Below are 23,000 nucleotides of genomic sequence, written 5' to 3' on the forward strand. Positions count from 1 at the left end.
TACACACAGACACACACACACACAGAGATTACTGGAATTATAGATAGATATATATATATGTTAAATAGATATTTTACATGGCACCCTGGGATATCTTGATACGATATCTTGATTTAACCTATGGGAACACAAACAGCGTGAGTACAGAACAACACTGTGAGCATTGGAGCAGGGATGCAGGTGAATGTACTCATCAATCATTGTATGGTAAAATTGGTGGGGAGTGTTGTTTGCTCAGAAAAAAAAGAAGAAGAATAAACGATCATTGTGTGAACTAGTGAGGTACCCGTGCTACGCACCTGTGGGAGGCTAGAAGCAAACAAACGATGCAGAAACAGCGAATGCGAAAGCATGAAACCAATAAATTCCACATTCCTGTAGCACCTTCAGTCGCACGTCAGACATGGACAGCAAGTTCGTGAAGGACTTCCATGAAAAACGTACCCGTTCACAAACAAACAGGTACGTGTGTTCCATTCCCAGTCAATGGCGAATCTGCATTTGGCGATCCACGAATTTCACGTTTAGAAAGTAGAAACCGTCACGGCATTTCGTCATTCACTTGAACTCGATATCTCTTTTTTCATTCCAAACAGCATAACTCCAATCACAAATGAAATAACATTAATATAAAAAATAAACTTTTAACAACATCCGTGACATAAACAAATATTTAAATCCTGATGTGAAGTTCCGTACGGTTGGGTGCATACAATTACTCATTCAAAATCGTAATTGTATTCACTCAATACCAATCATCAATTGATACTTTAACAAAATACTGTTTTAAATGACGGTTGTATTGGGATATTATCAAACCCGCTCATTGCCGTAATCTGTCCACTTCCGCATTCGCGGCAGGTTCATAATTCTCATCAAAATCTAAACTATTTGTAGAATTTCAAATAAGAGCCACATCACTGTTCATATCAGTAAATATTATTCCATCATGTTTGGAAAAATAGGAAAAATAATACAGCCTATTTTACTCCAGGGGGTCCCAGGATTACCCACCCAAAATATCGTTGCGATCGGTTCAGCCGTTTTTGCGGTACCTGAGAACGGATGGACGGACAGACAGACATTTGGTGAATTATAGTAAGATAACTAGCGATGCATGTTTAATATAACACAAGCTACAAAATGGCAAATTATACCTTAACACTACTTCTTTTCAGGCCCCAGTTATTCCAATTTCTTGGAGAGTTGACGGGGGAAAGTGTTTGGCTCAGATCTTTCACGAACCAACTGGCCAGGCCTGACACTTTTTTTTTCTTTTTTATTGTATTCAAGATCGAGGCTCGTGTAAGAGCTAACATTAATCACAAAAAGACAAACTGACACATAAAACATAAGATAAAGGGAGCGGGAGACAAGATGGGGAGAGAGAGGGAAGCACACAAGTACAACATTTGAGAGCAAGGACATCAGGAGATCTGTGGGAGGGAAAGGGCTTGGGGGGAGGAGGCACGGGAAGGCGTGGGAGGGGGGGTGGGAGAGGTATAAAACACATGGACACTGCTAGGACTTCCAGGAAAGAAGTCGGAATTTCAAAAAAGTGGATCTGGGGTGAATTAACAGGGGTAGGAAAGATCAAGGTTTTGGATGGGGGAAGATAAGAGATGGTGGTGAACAGCTGTTTTAAAGACCTGGAGGGAGGAGTGGGATTGAAGAGAGTGAGGGAGTTTGTTCCAGAGGCGGGAGAAAAGAGGAATGAAAGAGTGAAGGTGAATAGAGTCTTAATTTTGGCAATTTCACCATAAGAGGGTTGCAGGCAGATCTTGTGCAATCTGTAGGAATATTTGGGGGACAGAGCACAGATAGAGCTGGGGGAGCAAGGCCGGAGAGGAGTCGGTAGAAGACAGAAAGACCACCAAGCCTGCCTGCGGTGAGTGAGTGAGAGGCCCTCAGTTAGCTTCATCGCGGGAGATTCCAATGATTCTGAATGCTTTGGTTTCAACAGCATGAAGCTGAGCTAGGTGTGAGGAAGGAGCACCAGCCCAGAGGGGAGAGCAGTATTCCATTGAGCTGCGGATGAAAGCCTTGTATGTGGTGAGGAGCTTAGGTGTGCCAAGGAAGGACTTCGCACGACGGAGGATGCCCAGTCGGTGACTGGCTTTGGAGGCCAGATTTGAAATGTGGTTTTCCCAGGAAAGATCATGGCAGATTGTGAGACCCAAAAGCTTGAGTGACACAACTTCTTGGAGACGATTGTTCAGAAAGTAGATGGGAGGGTTTTCCAGACGATCTTTTAAATTGATGATTTAAATTTAAATTAAATTTAAAATTGATAGATTTCAACTTGATGGAGTTTTGGAGGAGTTTGCGATTCGTTCAATGTGTCGGCGATAATTCGCCTCCTATTTTGCGAAAGACACCGTGGGATTGTTAACGTCCACCATCGACTCGTCAACCAGATTATCGTCAGATTAAAAAAAAAAGTCTCGACTGTCCTGCCAGCCCCCAACCTTTACCTCAGTTGTACGATTATTTGATGAAATCAAGCGAAACATTTCCTGCAATAGTTAAAGCGATTGCTGATGATGCATTTCTTTGTCCACAGAAACGGCAATGGAGAGACGTGCACTGGAAACTCACAAGGAGACATTGGCTGCGCAAAACGCGCAGCTGCACAGCCTGGCTGGCCAGCTGAGCACACGCCTAGCGGTACGAAACCCCTTAAAGCTAAAGATGTACACACACCGGCGGCCTACCACCTTTGGAGCATGTGTATAGTTATTTCTCAGGTTACGTGGGATTCAATATTGTTGTGTCAGATTTCTTTCCTGAAAACATTCCGAAAGAATGAAAAATTGTTTGATCAATCAATAAAAAGAACGCATGCACACGCATCGAAAGAGATCAATAAAACACCGATGACTATGATAACTTTAATCTCAGGTGTAAAGTCCACCTTTCTTTTTGGCACCTTTTGTGGTCTTTCACTCATTTATATCGATGACACTCGGTCCCCTATTTACGCCTCGAGATGCGCTCCTAAAAACCCGTGTGTAAATCGAAAAAGCGGAAATCGAAAGCGGTTTATCTTTTTGAATAATGTTATAAATTGAGGATGCATTTCTAGGTGGCAATCATCGCTCATCCTAACATAACCAAACTAAATACAAGACTAAAGACATTATAATAAAATGAATATAATAACCACCTTTAGAGGCCATTTTTCCCCGCAAAGCGGGGGTTGGCCTTTTTCGGGAACCGTGGTTGTTGTTGTTTTTCGGTCCCCTTTTTGAAGCAATGTTTTACGGCCGGATGCCCTTCCTGACGCCAACCCTTTTTGCCGCCTTTAACGACAACCAGGGAATTACCAGTGAACTGGTACTCAATTAGCTCGACCTCAGAAGGATGAACAGGCTGATTCAACCCTCCTGGGTCGTTAATTCAGTGATCGACTGGGATTCGAACCCAGGATCCTAGGTATCCTAAGCCGGCACCCTAGCCGCTAGCCCAACACCAGGGTTGAATGAACACAGAAAATGAACTGAATGAACTGAAAATGAATGAACACAGAAAATAGTTATCTGAATATATCTGGCAGGTTTCATGAGTTACTGCTGGGTATTTTCCTTGGTCATGGAGTTTCCTGGATATCCATTGAGGTTGAAGAAGGCCTAAAGTCGATATAAAGAGAAGCCTGGATCATTATCAAACTCAGGCACATTTTGTTGACTGATTCTCGATATAAATACTTAAAGAGTTTCTCCACATTCTCCATTATCGCATCTGCGCTTCATAATTCTAACCGCACTTCCTGGGGTCACACTTTTAGCACTCGACTTTTATTTTTTCGGCTTTAGTAATAATTGTCCTCGCCGTCGAGGGAGGTAGCCCCAGAGTACGCGAATTGTATCCACGGGACGCTCCCCACGCTTGTGCCATTCCACCACATCAAATTTCACATCCAATCTGATACACCTTCACGAGCCCTCTCTACGGTGGAGTATTTGATCATCGCTTTGCACTCATTATGAAGGGTCTTGAGATAGTTTTTTTTTTTTTTGCATACAGAATCGAGGCTCGTGAAAACTAACATTTATCACAAAAAAAAAAAAATCAAACAGACAAACAAAATGTATAAAAAGAGGGAGCGGTAGACAAGATGGGGAGAGAAGGGGAAGCACACAAACACAACATTTGAGAGCAGGGACATCGGGAGATGTGTGGGAGGGAGAGGGCTTGGGAGGAGGAGGCGTGGGAAGGGGGAGGGGGGGTGGTAGAAGTATAAAACACAAGGACACAAGGACTTCCAGGAAAGAAGTTAGTATTTCAAAAACGTGGATTTGGGGTGAAATTAGTGGGGGTAGAAAAGATCAAGGTTTTGGATGGGGGAAGATAAGAGATGGTGGTGAACAGCTGTTTTAAAGACCTGGAGGGAGGAGTGTGGGATTGAAGAGAGTGAGGGATTGAAGAGAGTGTGCGACTTTGTTCCAGAGGCAGGAGAAAAGAGGAGTGAAGGTGAGCAGAGAGTCTTGATTTTGGCAGTTTCACCAAAAGAGGGTTGCAGGCAGATCTTGTGCGACCTGTAGGAATATTTGGGGGACAGAGCCCAGAGAGAGCTGGGGAGCAAGGCCGGAGAGGAGTCGGTAGAAGACGGAAAGACCACCAACCTGCCTGCGGTGAGTAAGTGAAAGGCCCTCGGAGATAGCTTCATCGCGGGAGATTCCAATGATTCTGAACGCTTTGGTTTCAACAGTGTGAAGACGAGCTCGGTGTGAGGCAGGAGCACCAGCCCAGAGGGGAGAGCAATATTCCATTGAGCTGCGGATGAAAGCCTTGTATGTGGTCAGGAGCTCAGGTGTGCCAAGGAAGGACTTCGCACGACGGAGGATGCCCAGTCGGCGACTGGCTTTGGAGGCCAGCTTGGAAATGTGGTTTTCCCAGGAAAGATCATGGCAGATAGTGAGACCCAAAAGCTTGAGTGACAGAACTTCTTGGAGAGGATTATTCAGAAAGTGGATGGGAGGGTTGTCCAGTCGGTCTTTTCGGAGAGACATCGTAAGAGTGTGAGATTTGTCAGGATTGAAAGACATGTTCCACCTGTTTGCCCAGTCTGTGATTTTGTCCAGGTCTGCAGAGAGTGAGGAGGCTGCAGACTGCCGATGTGAGGGATGAGGAATGGAGCGGCAGAGTAGAGTCATCAGCAAAGAGATAGAGAGGATTTTCAAGAGAGTCAGAGAGATCATTGATGAGGACCAGAAAAAGCACAGGGCCCAGAACACTGCCTTGGGGAACTCCAGCCTGAACATGAAGAGGAGATGAGAGAAACCCATTCAGGGCCACACGTTAACTGCAACTAGAGAGGAAGTCCGCCAGCCATGCGTGGAGATTTCCATGGATACCAGAGGAGAGTTTGGTGAGCAGAGCGGGGTGCCAGACCATATCGAAGGCACGTTATATGTCAAGGGAGACAGCTCTAATTTCATGTTTGGCATTGAGGACCTCCATCCATTGTTGAGACAGCAGAAGCAGCATGTCCAGAGTAGAGTGACCTGGTTTAAACCAAATTGATGATCAGAGATCAAGCCATTGGAGAAGAGGAAAGATTTCATATCCGAAACAATGATTGATTCCATGACTTTGCTGATAATTGGGAGAAGGCTGATTGGTCTGTAGTTGCAAGGATCTGTTTGAGGAAAAAGCAAGTGAGACCACCTGGAGCGTCCTTGACCTGATGCTGCCCTGGGCACGTGGAGCAACACATGTGCGGTGAACGAATTTGGTGGAGTGCGCAGCATGGGAGAACAGCATAGATATCATGGCGAGGCTTGGTGAAATTACACTGCGTCAAAAACGTGAACGTGAAAATTACCAAGCGTAAGTAGTAAAGTGTTCAGTACTTTGTGAATCGAGTTAAGTTCGAAAAGCGTAAAGAGAATGAGTGAAAGTAGAGGAATCCCTGCATACACGTCTAATATTTACAATTTTATTGTAAGTAATGGTTGGAGCGTCTTCTCTGAGTCTGGGAGGTCAGAGGTTTGATCCTCAGCTGTAGTCATAGCAAAGACTTTAGAAATGGGACGTGCTTGACGTTCACCATTTAAAAGGGTAGTATATGAACAAACGACCATCGGTTGGTAGTAATAGCGCAGGCTTTGATGGGTCCAACGGCCTCCTCCTGTATCGAAGTCCCTTGTAAGGGAACTTATATTATTGTACAATAACCCACGGATTGATGTACGATCCCATGTGAGCAAAGTTTTGTGAACTAAAGTTTGTGTAGTGGTAGGCCAGTTTGATGACATGCTGTATGACAGCCTCAACTAGATTTTGATAAACTAGTACAGCCGCTAACTATGGGAGGGGCAGAAAGGGTCATTCCTCTTTGGGGTATATAGATTACAGTCGATCTATGGTCTGGTCTCAAAAACATTGGGTGTGTTAATTTACCAAGTTTCTTGTAGAGAGATCGCCAAGTGGTTTAAGCATTCGAGCAAGCACTCTATTCAAAACCCTTAAGGAACGGCTGGCTTGGCAAGCGCTAGCTAGCTGCTTGGTAAATGAGCACACCCCGGGGCTTCCTCCCTTTCAGTTTCGTGTTAAACAGAAGGAGCGAGTTTCAAAAGTTCACGACGAAAAACGCCACGTTAGCGCCAGGAAGGGTCATGTTTTTAACCCAACACTTATGGGGTACCTAGAGTACAGTAGATCTTCGCTCAGTTCTGTAAGTAAAACTTACCTCACGCATGTCGGAATTCCTCCAAATTTCTTCATTTAGTGTTATAAACAGCAATAGCGACTGTTTAAAAAACTAATCATACATGTTTGTGGTTCATAATATTCATTACTGTTCATTACTTCTGGTAGACGCTGTTGCTCCCACGAAAACGCCATGATAAGCTATTTATATATGTTGACTCGCCAGAAAAACCCCTTGGGGAGGTGGGATATTATTGGTATTAATATTGTTTTGTAATAACATTAATATTATGCTACTAGTACCGACTGCAAAGCCGCAATGAGCCGGCGAAGCCAAAGCCTCTTGCCACTATTTTACCCATCACTATGGCATCAGTAGGTTAGGTAGTTGGTAGTAGGTAGGTGTAGTAGGTACCGTACCTGGTAAGACTTGGTAAAAGAGAAGAGCAGACAGTCCTCAAAAAAACATGACCCATCACCAGGGACATCTACTGCAGCATATTCCCCAAAAGAAGACAATGGTGTCACATCCGATGGCTTTACTTGGTGCAACGTAAAAACCTCTCTCAAGTTACCATGGACTGTTGTCGAATCATGTTTCAGTGATGATAGCACTGGTGGAGGTTGTACCATTTTTCCTTTCATTTCGGTTCTTGTTCTTTCTCCGTAACAGACAACAGTGCCCAAAGCAATGACGATTTAGCTTAGGAAATTTGAGCATATGATGAGAACTATTTCGAGCAGCATATGCTTACGCGTGATTCGGTTGTTTTGCACCAACCTCGTTCCCGGCGTCGCAGACGTGTCGAGGGCGCTGGTAAGATGTCCTGTATCGAGGGCGCTGATTGGCTGATTCGGTTCTCCGACGGCCACGAGATTTCTAAAAAATAATTCTTCGTCAATGTTAGAATATTTGACGCCGTTTTCACCGTCCGAAACGCGTAATAAGCTTGTAAAAAAATATTTTTTCAAATGCTCGAATCTCATTGGTTCTAGTGTTCGATGACGATTTTCGTTGAAGATAACGAGGTTGGTCTTAACGTATTTTAATTACTAATTAGAGGTTTCATTATACATATTGTGAATCAAAGAACGACGGGTGAAACAAACTCCTATTGAACTTTTTCGCAATTGTTTTATGCAAACTTCCGCATCCGGTCGATGGTGCCCACGCACCCCACCATTGAGTGCTTTCATTTTAGAAATATTTTTGCAAATGCTCGACTCTCATTGGGTCCGGTGTTTGGTGACGCGTTTTGTTGAAGATAACCAGGCCCGTGCGGGCCGATGTTGGTCTTAAATTATTTTATTAATACATCGGAGGTGCATAAGATTGTGAATCAAACGACGACGGGTGAAAGAAACTCCTAATGAACGTTTTAAATTTGTTATGCATACTTCCGCCTCCGCAAGATGGCTGCGTCCACTGCGCTTCGGATTCTCGAGCCAAGGCATAATCAGGTTTTCAACATAATACGTACTCGTTCATTGACAACACCGGCTTCGCCGGCTATTATCGTTAGTTTTGTTATTCGAAGCGGCCTTGGAAAAACACCACGATAAAGCTAACTTAATATGGCTATACACCTCAACACACGACCCAATGACGGCAATGGCGGGGGAAACCTGCTCGGGGGAGAAAACGCCCTTGGGGATGGGGAGAAATGAATGCGCTACAACCTTCATTATGTAACCCTTCGTCATCCTGTCAAGTTTGGTTGAGATTGTATAAGTAACGACGGAATGTATTGGCGTCAAAAAATCATCAGACAGACACGAAATGGCGTATTTGAGTATGATGTGGAGTATATGTTGTTGCAGCTCTTGTGTATAATTTGGCAGAGATCAGCTTTTCCACAGCTCATGATCACTATCTTCCAAAATGTGTTTGCTGGTGTTCATGTTAGTGCTTTGTGGTATCCAGGGAAGAAGCTGCTGCCTGCTCAGTCTCTTCCGGGTAGAGTTGGTTCTGGACGTCGTATGGCATGTGGTGCCATCTTCCTGCAGTTAATGTGTTCCATACTGCAAAAGGCCATGCCAGTTTACATGAAACCCTCTTATCATTACCCCAGTAAGGCAATTTTACATCATATAACATATTCACTGTAGGAAGAAGGTTCCACATGCCATACATCCAAAATCACTTCTGCATGGAAGTGACGGAGTGGGAGTGCAGCTTCTTCCCTGGGTTACCACAGGGCCCTGATATGAACACTATCAAACACGTTTGGTTGTGTTTGCATCACAGATTGGTTTTCTTTCAACAAGATGTTTGTTTACCATCAGTTATGCTCCTTTTATTCTGGCAGGGCAAGTGAATGTATGAAATAGTACAATTTTTACAGAATGTACGTACGTTGCATATTTCTTGGGCTAGGAGTTGGCAATCAATTGAGCTTTTTTATATTTCTCTGCTTCTGAAAGAAAATTAGCAGAATAGCTGAACATGGCCTCGGGAATAGTATCGAGATGGTGCACTCTTTTGAGCTCTGGATTGTTAATTTCCCAACGGGGGAGAATCCGACTATAAACCATCATCCTGGTGCGTCGCAGGCAGTGTGTAAAATTTTGAAAGTATGCACTCCTTTCATAGGAAACGCTCCAACAGCTCATACTTTCTTGTGACGTCAAATATCCCTTGCAGTACCTTTTGAAAAAGTAAATCATTAACTGTGTTTGCCAATCATTTTATCCATGACCATGCTGTTTCCAAAGCGTCGGTTCACTCACAAGCAGTGAACATTTCTGAGGCCAAGAACCATTCCTGAACAAGTCGGCACCATCACAGGGTAGAGGATTTGGCAGGAAGTTGGCCAGAGTACCCACACAAAATGGCCTACTGTTCAAATTGTGCAAATTGGCACCACGGATTGGCACCACCACGGATTGTGAAAATTGGCACCACGGATCTTTAATCTCCATCATTAATTGCTTCAGATGGAACACCTAGCTTTATCTGGCCTCCAAAGGATGGCTCCCATTGATGGAACGCTCTGCCTGCGAAGCACGATGGTGACAGTTTGTAGTCAAGTCTAGAATTGAACCCAGATTATTGAACCCACCTTAAGGACAGGTAAGCTACCGATGAGCTATCCTGTCAGGCGAGCCTGACAACCAACTCGGGAACTCGGGAATGTTTTAAACCAACTCGGGAATGCACGACCATGTTACACTATAACCTTGGTGAATGCAAATTTGACCAAGGTGAAGGATTCAATTTGCTAATGGCATTATTATATTTATTTGTAGTAAACATATATGTTACACTAACTTTTAACTGCATGGTATAAAAATCATGACACGCACAGATCAATCACTTTTTGTTCCTCGTTCAATCACGTGGCTCGCTCTCCTCTTTCAGGACCTCCTAAACTACCGACAGAGGCTCCAGAGCGAGCGGGAAGCACGATGGGAGGCCATTGAAGCCCTGCGCCGCCCACTGCAGCACCCGGCCGCACTCCATACCTCACTAGTACCAGGGCACCGTGAAGGGCGGCGGTAACGTGAGGGCATGGGGTGGGCTGGAGAACGCTGCAACTTCTGGCAGTTCCACACTTCTTCCACCACCTCCTGCTCCCCATTATCAATGAACATCACCAGTGAGATGCCCTCACCACCTTTAGATCCATTCATATTCCTCCTTGTCCTCAAGTTTTATCGTCAGGGAATTTTGAGGAAGGTTGGCATGGTTTCTCGCCATTTCCTAGTTTGTAAAATAATATTCTATTAAAAAAATCCTGGTCGAGAAACTATTTGTACAAAAGCAGCAAGATGACCATTTCACTCGGTACCAGATGCTTTTCATAGAAATGCAGCTGATATTAACATTTTCCCTGCTCAAAGCACTTGTTTTGCCGTTTCTCTACAGATACTGTAGCTAGTTAGTCCCTCAAGCTGATCTCGTCAATTTTCCATTCAGAACGAGGGCGCCAAATAAGGCAGGGATGACGGAGGAGGAAGATCGAAGGTGTGATCAATGCAGCGATGGCGACTACAAACATTTATATTTATCATTTTCACCCAAAATTCAGACTTGTATTCAAAGAGGTTCTCACTTAAGCAGCTGCGCGTTAACATTCACAGCCCATGCATCGGCGAATACGCCGAGACCCATTTTGAGCCACGTAAGGTGCTGGCATCACAAATGAAGTGGCACAAATCGTTTGCCTAGGCCCTCGAAGAATGGCACACGGAGCCATGACGCACACTTCCCCCTCCCACTCCGTGAAGCACAAACGATTGTTATACCCAACGTTGCACTGAAGAGGGAGTAGGGGCACCGAGACCGTGTAAAGAAGAAAACTTTTTTTTTTTTTAATAATTTTTTTTTGAGGCACAACGTGCCCATTACATTCAGGGCCTGTCCAGCTCAAACACAGCAAAATTTAACTTCCTGTTTACCAATCACAGCTACTCGAGCAACTAGACTGCACATCTTGCCCCGCCCCCTCTTCCCCCAGTGTCTGCTACACCCTCAACAAGACCATTTTTACATAACAACCGTCCTGATAACATACGCAAGGTCATGGCACGTTTCCACATTGTGTGTCCTTTCTCGGCACTAAGTACAATATTTATATTTTGTCTGACTCCTGTCTATCACTCTTGCTCATCTCAGATATTTTACTTTTTGATGAGCGGTAAAGTAAATTAGAGCTAGGGCTATTTATTATTATTGTTATCATTTCAGGAATAAAGTACTGTAATTGCTGTACATTTCAGGAATAAAGTACTGTAATTTTAATAAAGATTTCTACATGAAGCACAGTTTGCCGTCTTCTGCTTGTTGTGTATAACGACCAAAGTCTTCCCTTCTTTCTCAATCCCAAGCCTGTTCTTCCCTTCGTTGGGCATTCGGCTCGAGTAACCCGGGAAACAGCAACCTCACTGCACTGTTAGCCAGGTTGCTGTGGACGTCAACTGAACAAAATCAAACTCCGTCATAAACAGTAAAAAAAAAAGATATCTAAATATTCCTCCACATTTCAGGGCAACTGCAGCTGCAACGCAGTTAAATTTCAGGGAGATGAAAGTTCAGAGTTTAACGGTGTTGAAGATAGTTCATGAACGACAGGAAGATTTGGCTGCAGTCGATAGAGATGTTGTCCGGTTGATAGAAGTCAATCACGGAAGGTAGTCCGTTATCAGTCTTGCGAGTCCGTGTGTCGGTCTTCAGGTTGGCTGTTGGCACGTAATCGGTGAAGTTGATTTAAAGCTTCAAGCAGGAACGGCCGGACAGTGTTTATCTCCATCAGGGTAAGATTAGTGAGCTAAACAAGGCCAGAGGGAGGGAGAGGACGAGGTTGGGGTGGAATTTCGAGGGATTATTGAACAGCACAATTTTGTTTGGTGAAGAGACCAAAGATGGATTTTTTTTCTAAATACATTAATTGGCAAAGAAGAACAATGTCACGAGATGAACATAATCATACCTGCGCATGCGATTCTTGCCGTTTCACAAAGCTGTCCATGGACAGCCTCAGCTTTGCCATTCGCGTGTCCCACACATCCTTGAGGAGTGTGCGGACGTCATCCGCATTGGGAATATCATCTGGTGCTCTGAGGGCGACACACATGCGATGAGATGTGTAGCACCGACGAACAGCGTTTATTTATCCGAGCCTCCAATAAATAAAGTTGGCTTCTGGGGAATACAACTTTGGATAAAAAGTTAAAGTTCCCGGTTACCATCCTATTCAAATTCCATTGAACAAAGATCAGCATCAGCCTCATATAATTTGTCCAGAACTGCCATTTAAACAAAAGGTTTTGGAAGATTACTTCAGCTCACTTGAATCAATTTGGCCCTGAAATGGTGGCCCGCGGTTTAATTCTCATTGGCTTGATTAAACGACACTTTTTCGCTCAAAAGACAGTGAGCCATATGAATCGCCAGACCTCGGCAGGAAAAGCTTTTCGTGGAGAAACTGAAAACATCTCGCTCCGATTGCTTGGCTACATAACCACATTGCAAACTTACTGGTGGAGTAGCATCTTTGACAGTTCCATGTAGTGAGGATTGGGCATAGGAGTGAAGATATCCGATTCTTGCTCCTGTTCCTTGATCTCCTGCAGCTTCTCTGTTACAGAATGACAAACAACGAACTCTGCATTATTGGCGTTTCAAATTGGTGTGAAGGTGAGTCGTTCCATGCCAACTTGACAATTTCGGACTGTGATAACGTCTTCAATAAAAATCATAAATAAAACAATAATAATCTAATAAAAACAATCATAAATAAACAACATAAAAGTAAAAAAGTAAAATAATAAATAGCAATCATAAATAAAACTTCATAGTAGTAGAAAACTTGAAAGCGCACTTACCTACATCCATCCACTCAGGAACTTGTACTCTGCACTTTTGCCGCTGTTTTAAATTGAGCGCCAGCCAGACAGGCACCTGAACGGGCAGCCCGGGGTTGAAAGGTCCCAAATCTCCCTGATGCACAGTGCGACAAAATCAAGAAACCTGGTCAAAACCAATATTTTTCTCAGAGTTGTTGCGCTATAATAAATGGCAAATTATGACTAAATAAAATTGCTCAGCAGTTGCTGTAATCATTTGGCTTCATTCCAAAATTGTTTCAGTCACTTCTTCAGATTTGAAGACTTCAGACTTCAGAAAAGTTTTCAGATTGCTTCTTCGGCCATCTTGGATGTTTCAGTCACTTCCTCAACATCCAAAATGGCTGAAGGACAAATCTGAAAACTTGTGTATTTTGTTGGCACAGACAGTGCAACTGGGTAGGGTGGATCCAGTGAGCTACTGGACTCGGTGTTTTTTGCACCTGAGAAGGTGGAGAAGTTTCAGGAAACACTCGACTCGATGCTGCAACTGCACCAGACGGCATCAGACACGTCTTAAAAACATACTCTGCTGCTCTTACACATCCTTTTCTCTGCCCTTTTCAACCTATCATTTGTTCAAGGTCACATTCCATTTGCTTGGAAGTCAACCAACATCACCGCATCACATAAAAAGGTGCAGAAACCAATCTCCTTAACTACAGACCTATTAGCTTACTTCCAACCATCAGCAAGGTAATAGAATCCATCATCACAGACCACATAAAATCATTCCCTTTCTCCAATGACCTTATCTCAGATCATCATTTCAGATTCAGACCGTATCGCTGGTGGTGGTTCGTATGTAGCCTGTGGCTGCTTGGCTGCATCATTTTTTTTCTGGGGGCATGGTGCCGCTGATGCAATGCCCACATTACGAGTAAGCTGGTAGTCATTTTGCTAACATTGAAAAGGAAATTGGAAAGGGTCTCCCATCTCCACTACCTCTGACATAAACTCATCCTGGGAATTCTTCCAAAGTAAATTGCTCTCTCTCATGCACAAATTCATTCATGAATTCGTCTTCAGTTGTCATACCCTTCCTCCCATCCATTGTACACTGAATCTTGTGGTGAGGCAGTTGCCCTGAAACTTGCCTATGCCTCATGGAAGGCAAATCCAAACGAAGGTAATCTTAGTTCCTTTCACAAAGCTCGGAACAAGTGTGTGTCTACCTTCAGGAGAGCCAGGAAACAATATCTCTCTACTCTCAGGACTGCACTCTCAAACATTTTTCCCTCCTCAAAATCCTGGTGGCATCTGGTCAAATCTGTTTGTCCATCTGGTCAAATCTGTTTGTCCATCTGGTCAAATCTGTTTCTGGTGTGTTTCCCTTCCATCCCCTCCCTTACCTCAAACGGCTACACGGCTGACTCCGCACGTGATAAAGCTTAATGCCTCAACTCTGCGTTTGCCTCAAAATATTGTGTCCCAAACCCGTCTCTCTCTGTACCCACCTTACCCAGTCGAACCCAGCTGCTCCTGGACTCTGTGCCCTTCTCTCCCGACAAGGTGGAGGAGTTTTTGTCAAACCTCGATGCCGATTCTGCAACTGGACCAGACAGCATCAGCCCACGGTTACTAAAATCCTGCTCTGCCACTCTATCTCACCCTCTCTCTGTTCTCTTCACCCTCTCGTTTGATCAAGGTCATCTGCCATCAGCTTGGAAATCAGCCAACATTACCGCTTTACACAAAAAGGTGCAAAAACAGATCCTTGCAACTACAGACCAATCAGCCTGCTCCCAATAATCATCAAGGTCATGGAATCCATCATCGCTTCTGATATTAAATCCTTCCTCTTCTCCAATGGCTTGATCTCGGATCATCAATTTGGATTCAGACCAGGTAATTCTACTCTGGACATGCTGCTTCTGCTGTCTCAACAATGGATGGAGGTCCTAAATGCCAAACAGGAAATTAGAGCTGTCTCCCTTGACGTATCTCGTGCCTTTGATACAGTCTGACATCCCGCTCTGCTCACCAAACTCTCCTCCTATGGTATCCATGGAAACCTCCACACATGGCTTGCCAACTTCCGCTCTGGTCGCAGTCAACGTGTGGCCCTGAATGAAATTCCCTCATCTTCTCTTCCTGTTCAGGCTGGAGTTCCCCAAGGCAGTGTTCTGGGCCCTGTGCTTTTTCTGGTCTTCATTAATGATCTCTCCGACTCTCTGGAAAATCTTCTCTATCTCTTTGCTGATGACTCCACTCTCTGCCACTCCATATATCAACTCTCAAATCGACAGGCAGCAGCCTCTTCACTCTCTGCATACCTGGACAATATCACAAACTGATCAAACAAGTGGAACATGTCTTTCAATCCTGACAAATCTCACACTCTCACTTTGTGACAGGCTGAGGCAGGCTGAGGCAACCCATCTAGTGTTAATTCAACAGCATGACAGGGGCTTGAACTCAAGACCCTAAGATCTCAAGCATGCCACCTTAAACGCTAAGTCAACACCAAGCTTAACAGGCCCCAACAATGGAGGAGGCCTTCAATGTCAGACATGAGATCAGGGCCATCTCTCTAGAGGTCGAGACATCTCGAGCTTTCAATCCAGTCTGGCACCCGCCTTGCTCTCCAAACGCGCTGCCAACAGCATCCAAGACCAACTACAATCTTGGATTATTGACTACCTCGACTCTGTGAGCCAATGTGTGACTCGACAGAATCCTTCATGTCCTCTCCCTGTCAAGGTTGAAGTACCCCCAAGGCAGTGTTCTAGGCCCAGTCCTATTGCTAATCTTCATAAATAAATCTCTCTGACTCATGGGATATCCTCTTTATCTCTTGGCTGACTCCATCCTCTGCCATAACATCCCTCGTCCTTCAGATAGGCAGGTAGCAGCCTCTTCCCATTCTTCAGACCTTGAAAAAAAAAAATCACAAGCTGGTCAAACACTCACTCACACTCTCTCTCTAAAAGGACTGTATGGCAAATCCTCCCATCTATTTTCTTAACAACCCTATCAAAGAAGTTCAGTCACTCAAGCTATTGGGTCTCATTCTCCTCAACCATGATATCTCTTGGGCAAACCCCAATTCAAAGTTGGCATCTATAACCAGTTGCTGAATCAGCATCCCACTCCATGCTTTCTCCCCTCCCAGATTTCAGCAGGGCACACACAGTCGATCAACAACAACTTGCGAGTGAATCTCCCAAAATCCAAAATCACTTCTCACCTTCACTCATTTGTTCTTCGTTTTCCCTACCTGAGGAACCAACTTCCACATTCTCTTCAACCTTATCCTTCACTCGGGGTCTTCAAGACAGTTGTTAACCACCATATCAGATCATTCCCCCAACCAAAACCATGATATTTTGCACCCCTGTTAAACCACCCTCCACCCCCTCCAACCCAAAGTTCCAGTTTTACCTTCCTGAGAGTTTGCTTCTGTATCCATGTTATCCACCCACTGCATTCTCCCCTGCCCCTTATCCTTACCCACATCCCCTGTTGTCCTTCTCCATCTGTTTTTTTTCCCCTCGATCCTTCTTTTTGGATTTCCCTTTTGTCTTTCTGCAAGTCCTTTTGTTTTGTTGCATCTTGATCTGTTATGTGTTCTAGCTCTTCCATGAGCCTTAAATCTATATCCAAAAAAAAGAAAAGAAAAGCACAGCTGCTGCTCTTCTTTGACTCTTGTGCTCTTCCATGGCATACTTGAAATTGCAGTCTAGGATATGGTTGAGGGTGTAGATGTTGGGGTTGCTCACTTGTGGAGTGCTGCTCATTTCTTGGATTTTTTTCAAGAAAAATCTTGGCATTTGTGACTGACTCTTGCTTCAAAAGTTCTTGCTGCAGCATTGATGCTTTGCTCTGTGCCGTAGCTTTCAGGTGCTCACAGTAACTTTGTTTCCCCATGGCAATAGCGCGCTGCATATCCTTCGTCACATCAATCTTCACAGCAGCTGTTTGTTTGGCTTTCAGGTGGGACTTGACTTCTGAAACTGCTTCAAGGTTCTCAGCAATGCGATGAGTTCTGTCATTCGGCAGAATGCCATTCATCAGGTTGAATGACGACTCAACCAAACTGACCGGCAAAGAAAATGAGCAGTGCTTTGACCAGCTTGGCAAGAAAGGGATACCGAGTACCACCATTCAACCTCAACACAAGGACCATAAATGTCAGTCAATTCAAGAGTCACTGGCTGGCGCTTGCTTGTAGGAGACAACCATGTCAGCAATTTCGAAGTCCGAAACGTACGTGCATGGCTCCATGTGTAGAGCACCAATTGACTCCCCTTGATGAAGTTTGGTAGCTGGATAGCCAACTCCTCAAACGACAAATATGTTGAACTCTGGCTGTGGAGGGTTGGATCTACTGTACATAGTGTGGTATGCAGAGTCAGGACTTATCCAGTGGAAGCTTACTTGTGAGGAATTTCCCATGAGCAATGTAACCTTTGCGGACCTCCTCCATCACTTATTTTGCCCACTGCTGCTTGTTTAGAGCCATATTTCTGATAGCATAGAAGCCAAACTTTCCAATGCAAAGGTTCTTGTCAGTTAGTCGAGTTTTGGTGTCCTCCATATTCAGCTGTTCAGGTTTTTTTTTTGGGGGGGGGGGGGGGGGGGTTTACATTGAATTGTGGAATGTATTCTGCTTTGATGAAGCGAGAGAAGTCTCTGACAACAACAAACATCGATGCATGGAAAATGTGGGACAGAGACTTCTCAGCTTGAAATTGCTCGATGTGTGTCTTTGAGCATGGTCAGTAGGCCTCTGTACAAATTGAGGATTGCCAAGAGCTTGTCAAACCTGTAGAAGAGGGCAAACAGTCTTATCCTTCCTCCCAGAGCTTGCCGAGTTATTGGGCCTTTGAAGGCTGATTTTTGCGGTTTCCTCTACTTTGCTGACACCAGAGTCCTACAGGTTTTTCACAACAGCACTGCATTTCACTTTGCCTCGTTTACGAGGAAGGAATAGTAAAAGGTCTTCAGAGCAACCATAGCCTCAGCAAGCCAATATTGTAACTGCCGCATCTGAAGGACGAGACGAGATGGGACGCAGAATGTTCGGGGAAACCTTTTTGCACATTTTCCGGGCACTGATGAGTGCAGCAGGTTTTACACCTCTGCAATTTTTTTCAGTTTTTGGGGAGTTCTCCAAATCGAAGTGGATGTCACTGGCAATTTCCCCTATCCACGATTTGAACGGGCGAAACAGCACCTTCACTGCATTGGCGACAGCGTGGATCGTGTCACCAGCTAAATCCAGTAGAGTTGGCACATCGTCTCTCATGAGTTTCTCAAGACTACCTTTCTTTCTTCTCGTAGTGGAGCAATTGTCCATCAAGCAACCTATACGACTGCTCAAAGGAAATCCCCTCTCGTTCAGTGCAGACACAGCAGCTTTATGAAGATTGATAGCAGTCGCAATGTCCACCCTCTTACTCAACAAACGATGTACGACGCTTTCCTCCCCGTAATCATAACATTGGGCCAAAATGTTGAGAGTTTTGTTCCAGGCTACATTGGGTGTCTCATCAATGTTTAGCGAATCGACCGAGGTTATCGACTCAGCTATATTAACTGTCACCCTGGTGCTTTATAGGTACTGGGTGTCACATCACAACATTCACCGTCCCTCATATGGACGCTAAACTGGGTGGCTCTTCTGCTAGTCAGAGTCGGTGGATGTTAATGATCCGCACTGTATCTTTCGCGAAGAGTAGATGTTATTGTTGGCATCGTGAACAAATGACAAATTCCTGTCAAAATCACCGACAAATCGAACATCAGGCCTGGCCAGCCTGGTCGTGAAAGACTCGAGTCGTAAACTTCGCCAAAAAGGACCCCACATGGTGGCAATAATTGCGTGCTCTGAAAGTATGCAGTTATCGTGGTTAGTAGTGGTGGTAGTAGTAGTAGTAGTGGTGGTAGTAGTAGTAGTGGTGGTGGTAGAAGTAATAATGGTAGTAGTGATAGTATTACTATTAGTGGTAGTGGTAGTGATAGTAGTAGTAGTGGTGGTAGTAGTACTAATGGTAGTAGTGATAGTATTACTAGTAGTGGTAGTGATAGTAGTAGTTTTGGTGGTAGTAGTAATAATGGTAGCAGTGATAGTATTACTATTAGTGGTAGTGGTAGTGATAGTAGTAGTAGTGGTGGTAGTAGTAGTACTAATGGTAGCAGTGATAGTATTACTATTAGTGGTAGTGATAGTAGTAGTAGTGGTGGTAGTAGTAGTAATAATGGTAGCAGTGATAGTATTACTATTAGTGGTAGTGGTAGTGATAGTAGTAGTAGTGGTGGTAGTAGTAGTAGTGGTGGTGGTGGTGGTAGTAGTAGTAGTAGTGGTGGTGGTAGTAGTGGTAGTAGTAGTAGTAGTGGTGGTGGTAGGCCTAGTAGTAATAATGGTAGTGGTGATAGTATTACTATTAGTGGTAGTAGTGGTGGTGGTGGTGGTAGTAGTAGTGGTAGTATTATGAGGAATTTTGGGGGCTATTTGTTCAGATTTTTTTTTTCATAATGTACACAAAATGCATGTCATTAACATTATATTATTGCAATATAACTAACTACCTCAGAGGTGGTCATAACCATCTTGCGTTGTTACAACCACACGCTGTTTTCTGTAATCAAAGGAACTTGAGTTTCAGTTTCATAGTTTTTATGCAATAGCCACGGCACATAAACACCGTCCTTTCGGCCGTGATAGCTTGGCCTAGTCGCCTTCACTACGACTTCCGCACAATCACACGACACACGCTGACACTGACAGGCCGATGACCCTCCTACCCCGATGAGGTAGATCTTGTCGAGTGAGAAATTCGGAATAATCGACACCATCTCCTTCTCAGCAAGAAACTCCACTTCCGCGGGCTCCATAACGTCGTTTATAACAATGAATGGAAATGGGAATAAATTACGAAGTAAACGTTAAACAAAAATCTTCACAACTTTCTCGTCTCAAGTTTTGGCGGGAACACGTATCAGCAACCTCCAACCTTCGTCTTTTCCATCAGGATAAATTTTAAAAACATGATGAGGGTGCTCTGAAACCATAAGATCCAAAACGTCTGCACCATAAAAACATAATTGAACAAATCAATCACAACGTGAGAGTCGGGAAATATAACGTAGCGAACTACGCCTTACTTATACACCGCACAAAATATGCAATTAAGTCATCTATATATCTATCTATAATTCCAGTAATCTCTGTGTGTGTGTGTGTGTGTGTGTGTGTATGTGTATGTGTATGTGTATGTGTATGTGTATGTATGTATGTATGTATGTATGTGTATGTGTGTATGTGTATGTGTGTATGTGTATGTATGTATATATGTATATATGTATATATGTATATATTAAAGCGCGGCGTTACGCGCGCTGCTTGTGAGCAAGGAGGAAGCGGACAAGCGGTAACATATAAACGCCTTTATTCAAGACTACACTGTAACACTGTACCGCTCCGGGCTGGGCGCCCGGTGTCTCTCATGAGGCCACGCCTACCCCTCGGACGTGGCCACCGCCCACTTGGTGCGTGGAATGATGTCACCACGCCAGTGGGCTTTTGTGTCCGCCACACGCGCCCCCCCCAGAATTCCCGCGCACCTGGAGGGCCAGTTTGCGGGGCAGACGAATGACCCGGCCGAAGCGCCCCCTGGCGATCGGCGGCGTCCGGGGTGCAGGGATGCCAGGTGGGATGCCCCTGGCTGCTCCTGGGATGGGTGCAGGACCGGGGGGCGGCGTGGCGGCGGGGCTGGGCGGTGCCGGGGGTCCGCCCGCAGGAGGGCGGCCCCGACGTGGGGGTCGGGCCACTGGCGGTGGATGGTCCACATCGAGGTGGGCCGGCTTGAGGCGGTCTACCGAAACCCGGTCAGGAGTACCGCCGATGTCCAGGGTGAAGTGCTTCGCCCCGGTCTCCAGCACGCGGAAAGGCCCGTCGTACGGGGGCCGCAGTGGTGTCCGATGGGCATCGTGGCGGACGAAGACGTACTCCGCCGTGCGAAGCTCCGGGGCGACGTGCGTCGGTGGGTGCCCGTGGCATGCCGTTGGCACCGGGGCGAACCTCTGGGCGGTCTCTTGCAGAGCGGAGCGCTGCTGTGCCGCGGACCATGGTGCCGTGGAGTCGGGGAGGAACTCGCCCGGCACCCGCAGCGGTTGCCCGAAGACCAACTCCGCCGCGGATGCGCGCAGGTCCTCCTTGGGCGCCGTCCGGAGGCCCAGCAGGACCCAGGGGAGCCTGTCGACCCAGCCGCCGTCGCGGAGGGTGGCCCGGAGCGCGGCCTTCAATGAGCGGTGAAATCGCTCACACAGGCCGTTAGCCTGGGGGTGGTAGGCCGTGGTTCGGTGCAGCCGGACCCCGAGCCCCTGCGCAACCGCCCCCCAGAGCTCCGAGGTGAACTGGGGGCCGCGGTCGGATGAGATGTCTGAGGGGGCGCCGAACCTGGCGACCCAGGTGGCGATGAAAGCCTGCGCGACATCGGCCGCCGTTGTCGACGCCAAGGGCACGGCCTCCGGCCACCGGGTGGTGCGGTCCACCATGGTGAGGACGTGGGTGAAACCCCGCGAGGGGGGCAGAGGTCCCACCAGGTCCACGTGGACGTGGTCAAACCGGCGTTCCGGCACCGTGAACGGGGCCAACGGGGCCTGGGTGTGCCGGTGCACCTTGGCGCGCTGGCACGCGAGGCATGTACTGGCCCAGCCGCGGACGGCCTTCCGGAGGCCATGCCAGACGAACTTGTCGGCGATCAGCCTTTGGGAGGCCCTCGCGCCCGGGTGGGACAGGCCGTGGATGGCGTCAAACACCTGGCGCTGCCAGCCCGCGGGCACAATGGGGCGAGGACGCCCGAGGGAGACGTCGCACAAGAGGGCCGCGCCCGCGCCGTCGAACGGCACCTCGGTGACGCGGAGGCCCGTGACGGCGGTCCGCAAGGCCTGGACGTCGGGGTCAGCGGCCTGGTCCGCTGCCATCCGGGCATAGTCGATGCCGAGGTGGACTGCGTGGGCGACGGCCCGGGAAAGGCAATCCGCCACCGGGTTGTCCTTCCCCGCGACGTGCTGGATGTCCGTCGTGTACTCGGACACGGCCGAGAGGTGACGCTGCTGCCGGGCCGACCACGGCTCGGTGACCTTGCCCATCGCGAAGATCAGCGGCTTGTGGTCGACGAAGGCAGTGAACGCCCGGCCCTCGAGCAGATGGCGGAAGTGCCTGACCGCCAAGTGAAGTCCGAGCAACTCGCGGTCGAAGGTACTGTAACGGCGTTCGGGCGGGCGAAGCTGCCGGCTAAAGAACGCCAGCGGTTGCCAAGCTCCACGCACCCATTGCTCGTGCACCGCGCCCACCGCGTAGTCCGAGGCATCGGTGGTGAGGGCGATCGGTGCATCGGGCGCCGGGTGCGCGAGCATGGTGGCGTTAGCCAAGGCGAGCTTCGCGCCCGTGAACGCCGTGTGCATCTGCTCGGTCCAGGTAACGTCGCCTTTGCCCGGCTTACCTCGGAGAGCTTCGTGCAGGGGGCGCAGGAGCTGGGCGATACGGGGCAGGAACCGATGGTAAAAGTTCACCATGCCCAGGAACTCCTGCAGCCCTCTGATCGTGCGGGGGCGCGGAAACCCCTTCACCGCCTCCACCTTGGCCGGCAGGGGGACGGCTCCGTGCCTGGTGACACGGTGCCCCAGAAAATCGATTGTGGCGGCGCCGAACCGGCACTTTGCGGGGTTCACAATCAGGCCATGCTGGCCCAGGCGTTCGAAGAGCGTGCGGAGGTGGCGTAGGTGCTCTTCGTGGGACGCGCTGGCGACGAGGATATCGTCCAGGTAGACGTAGACAAAATCCAAGTCGCGCAGGACGCTGTCCATCAGTCGCTGGAACGCCTGAGCCGCATTCTTCAGACCGAAGGGCATGCGCAGGAACTCGAAGAGTCCGAATGGCGTGATGACCGCCGTCTTCGGGACGTCCTCCGGCCTGACGGGGACCTGATGGTAGCCGCGTATGAGGTCCACCTTCGAGAAGAAGGACCTGCCCGCCAAACGGGCGGAAA

At 46.9% G+C, this 23,000-nt stretch overlaps 2 protein-coding genes across 8 annotated transcripts in view; one reads left to right on the forward strand and one right to left on the reverse strand.

Annotated features, from left to right (window-relative positions):
* Positions 1-11,421, forward strand: part of GSE1 (Gse1 coiled-coil protein) — a 228,486-nt gene extending 217,065 nt beyond the window's left edge. For 4 of the 7 annotated variants that reach the window (XM_068128764.2, XM_078784564.1, XM_078784563.1 and 1 more), the window contains exons 15-16: positions 2,564-2,667; positions 10,016-11,421. In XM_068128764.2, the coding sequence (XP_067984865.2) occupies positions 2,564-2,667; positions 10,016-10,156 (245 nt within the window). In that variant the 3' untranslated portion in view covers positions 10,157-11,421. The remainder of the gene's footprint in view (positions 1-2,563; positions 2,668-10,015) is intronic. The other 3 variants (XR_013624572.1, XR_013624573.1, XR_013624571.1) reach the window with 2 other exon arrangements.
* On the reverse strand, positions 10,945-20,050 carry GINS2 (GINS complex subunit 2). The gene is made up of 5 exons (XM_068128765.2): positions 19,753-20,050; positions 12,982-13,096; positions 12,635-12,734; positions 12,087-12,213; positions 10,945-11,924 (listed from the first exon to the last, which is right to left on the reverse strand). Exons 1-5 carry the CDS (start codon positions 19,840-19,842, stop codon positions 11,799-11,801), a joined length of 558 nt encoding a protein of 185 aa, XP_067984866.1. The 5' UTR covers positions 19,843-20,050; the 3' UTR covers positions 10,945-11,798.
* Between the last annotated feature and the right edge of the window lie 2,950 nt (positions 20,051-23,000).

The sequence above is a fragment of the Myxine glutinosa genome, chromosome 9 (assembly GCF_964187855.1).
Source record: "Myxine glutinosa chromosome 9, kmMyxGlut1.1, whole genome shotgun sequence".
NCBI classification, from domain to species: Eukaryota; Metazoa; Chordata; class Myxini; order Myxiniformes; family Myxinidae; genus Myxine; species Myxine glutinosa.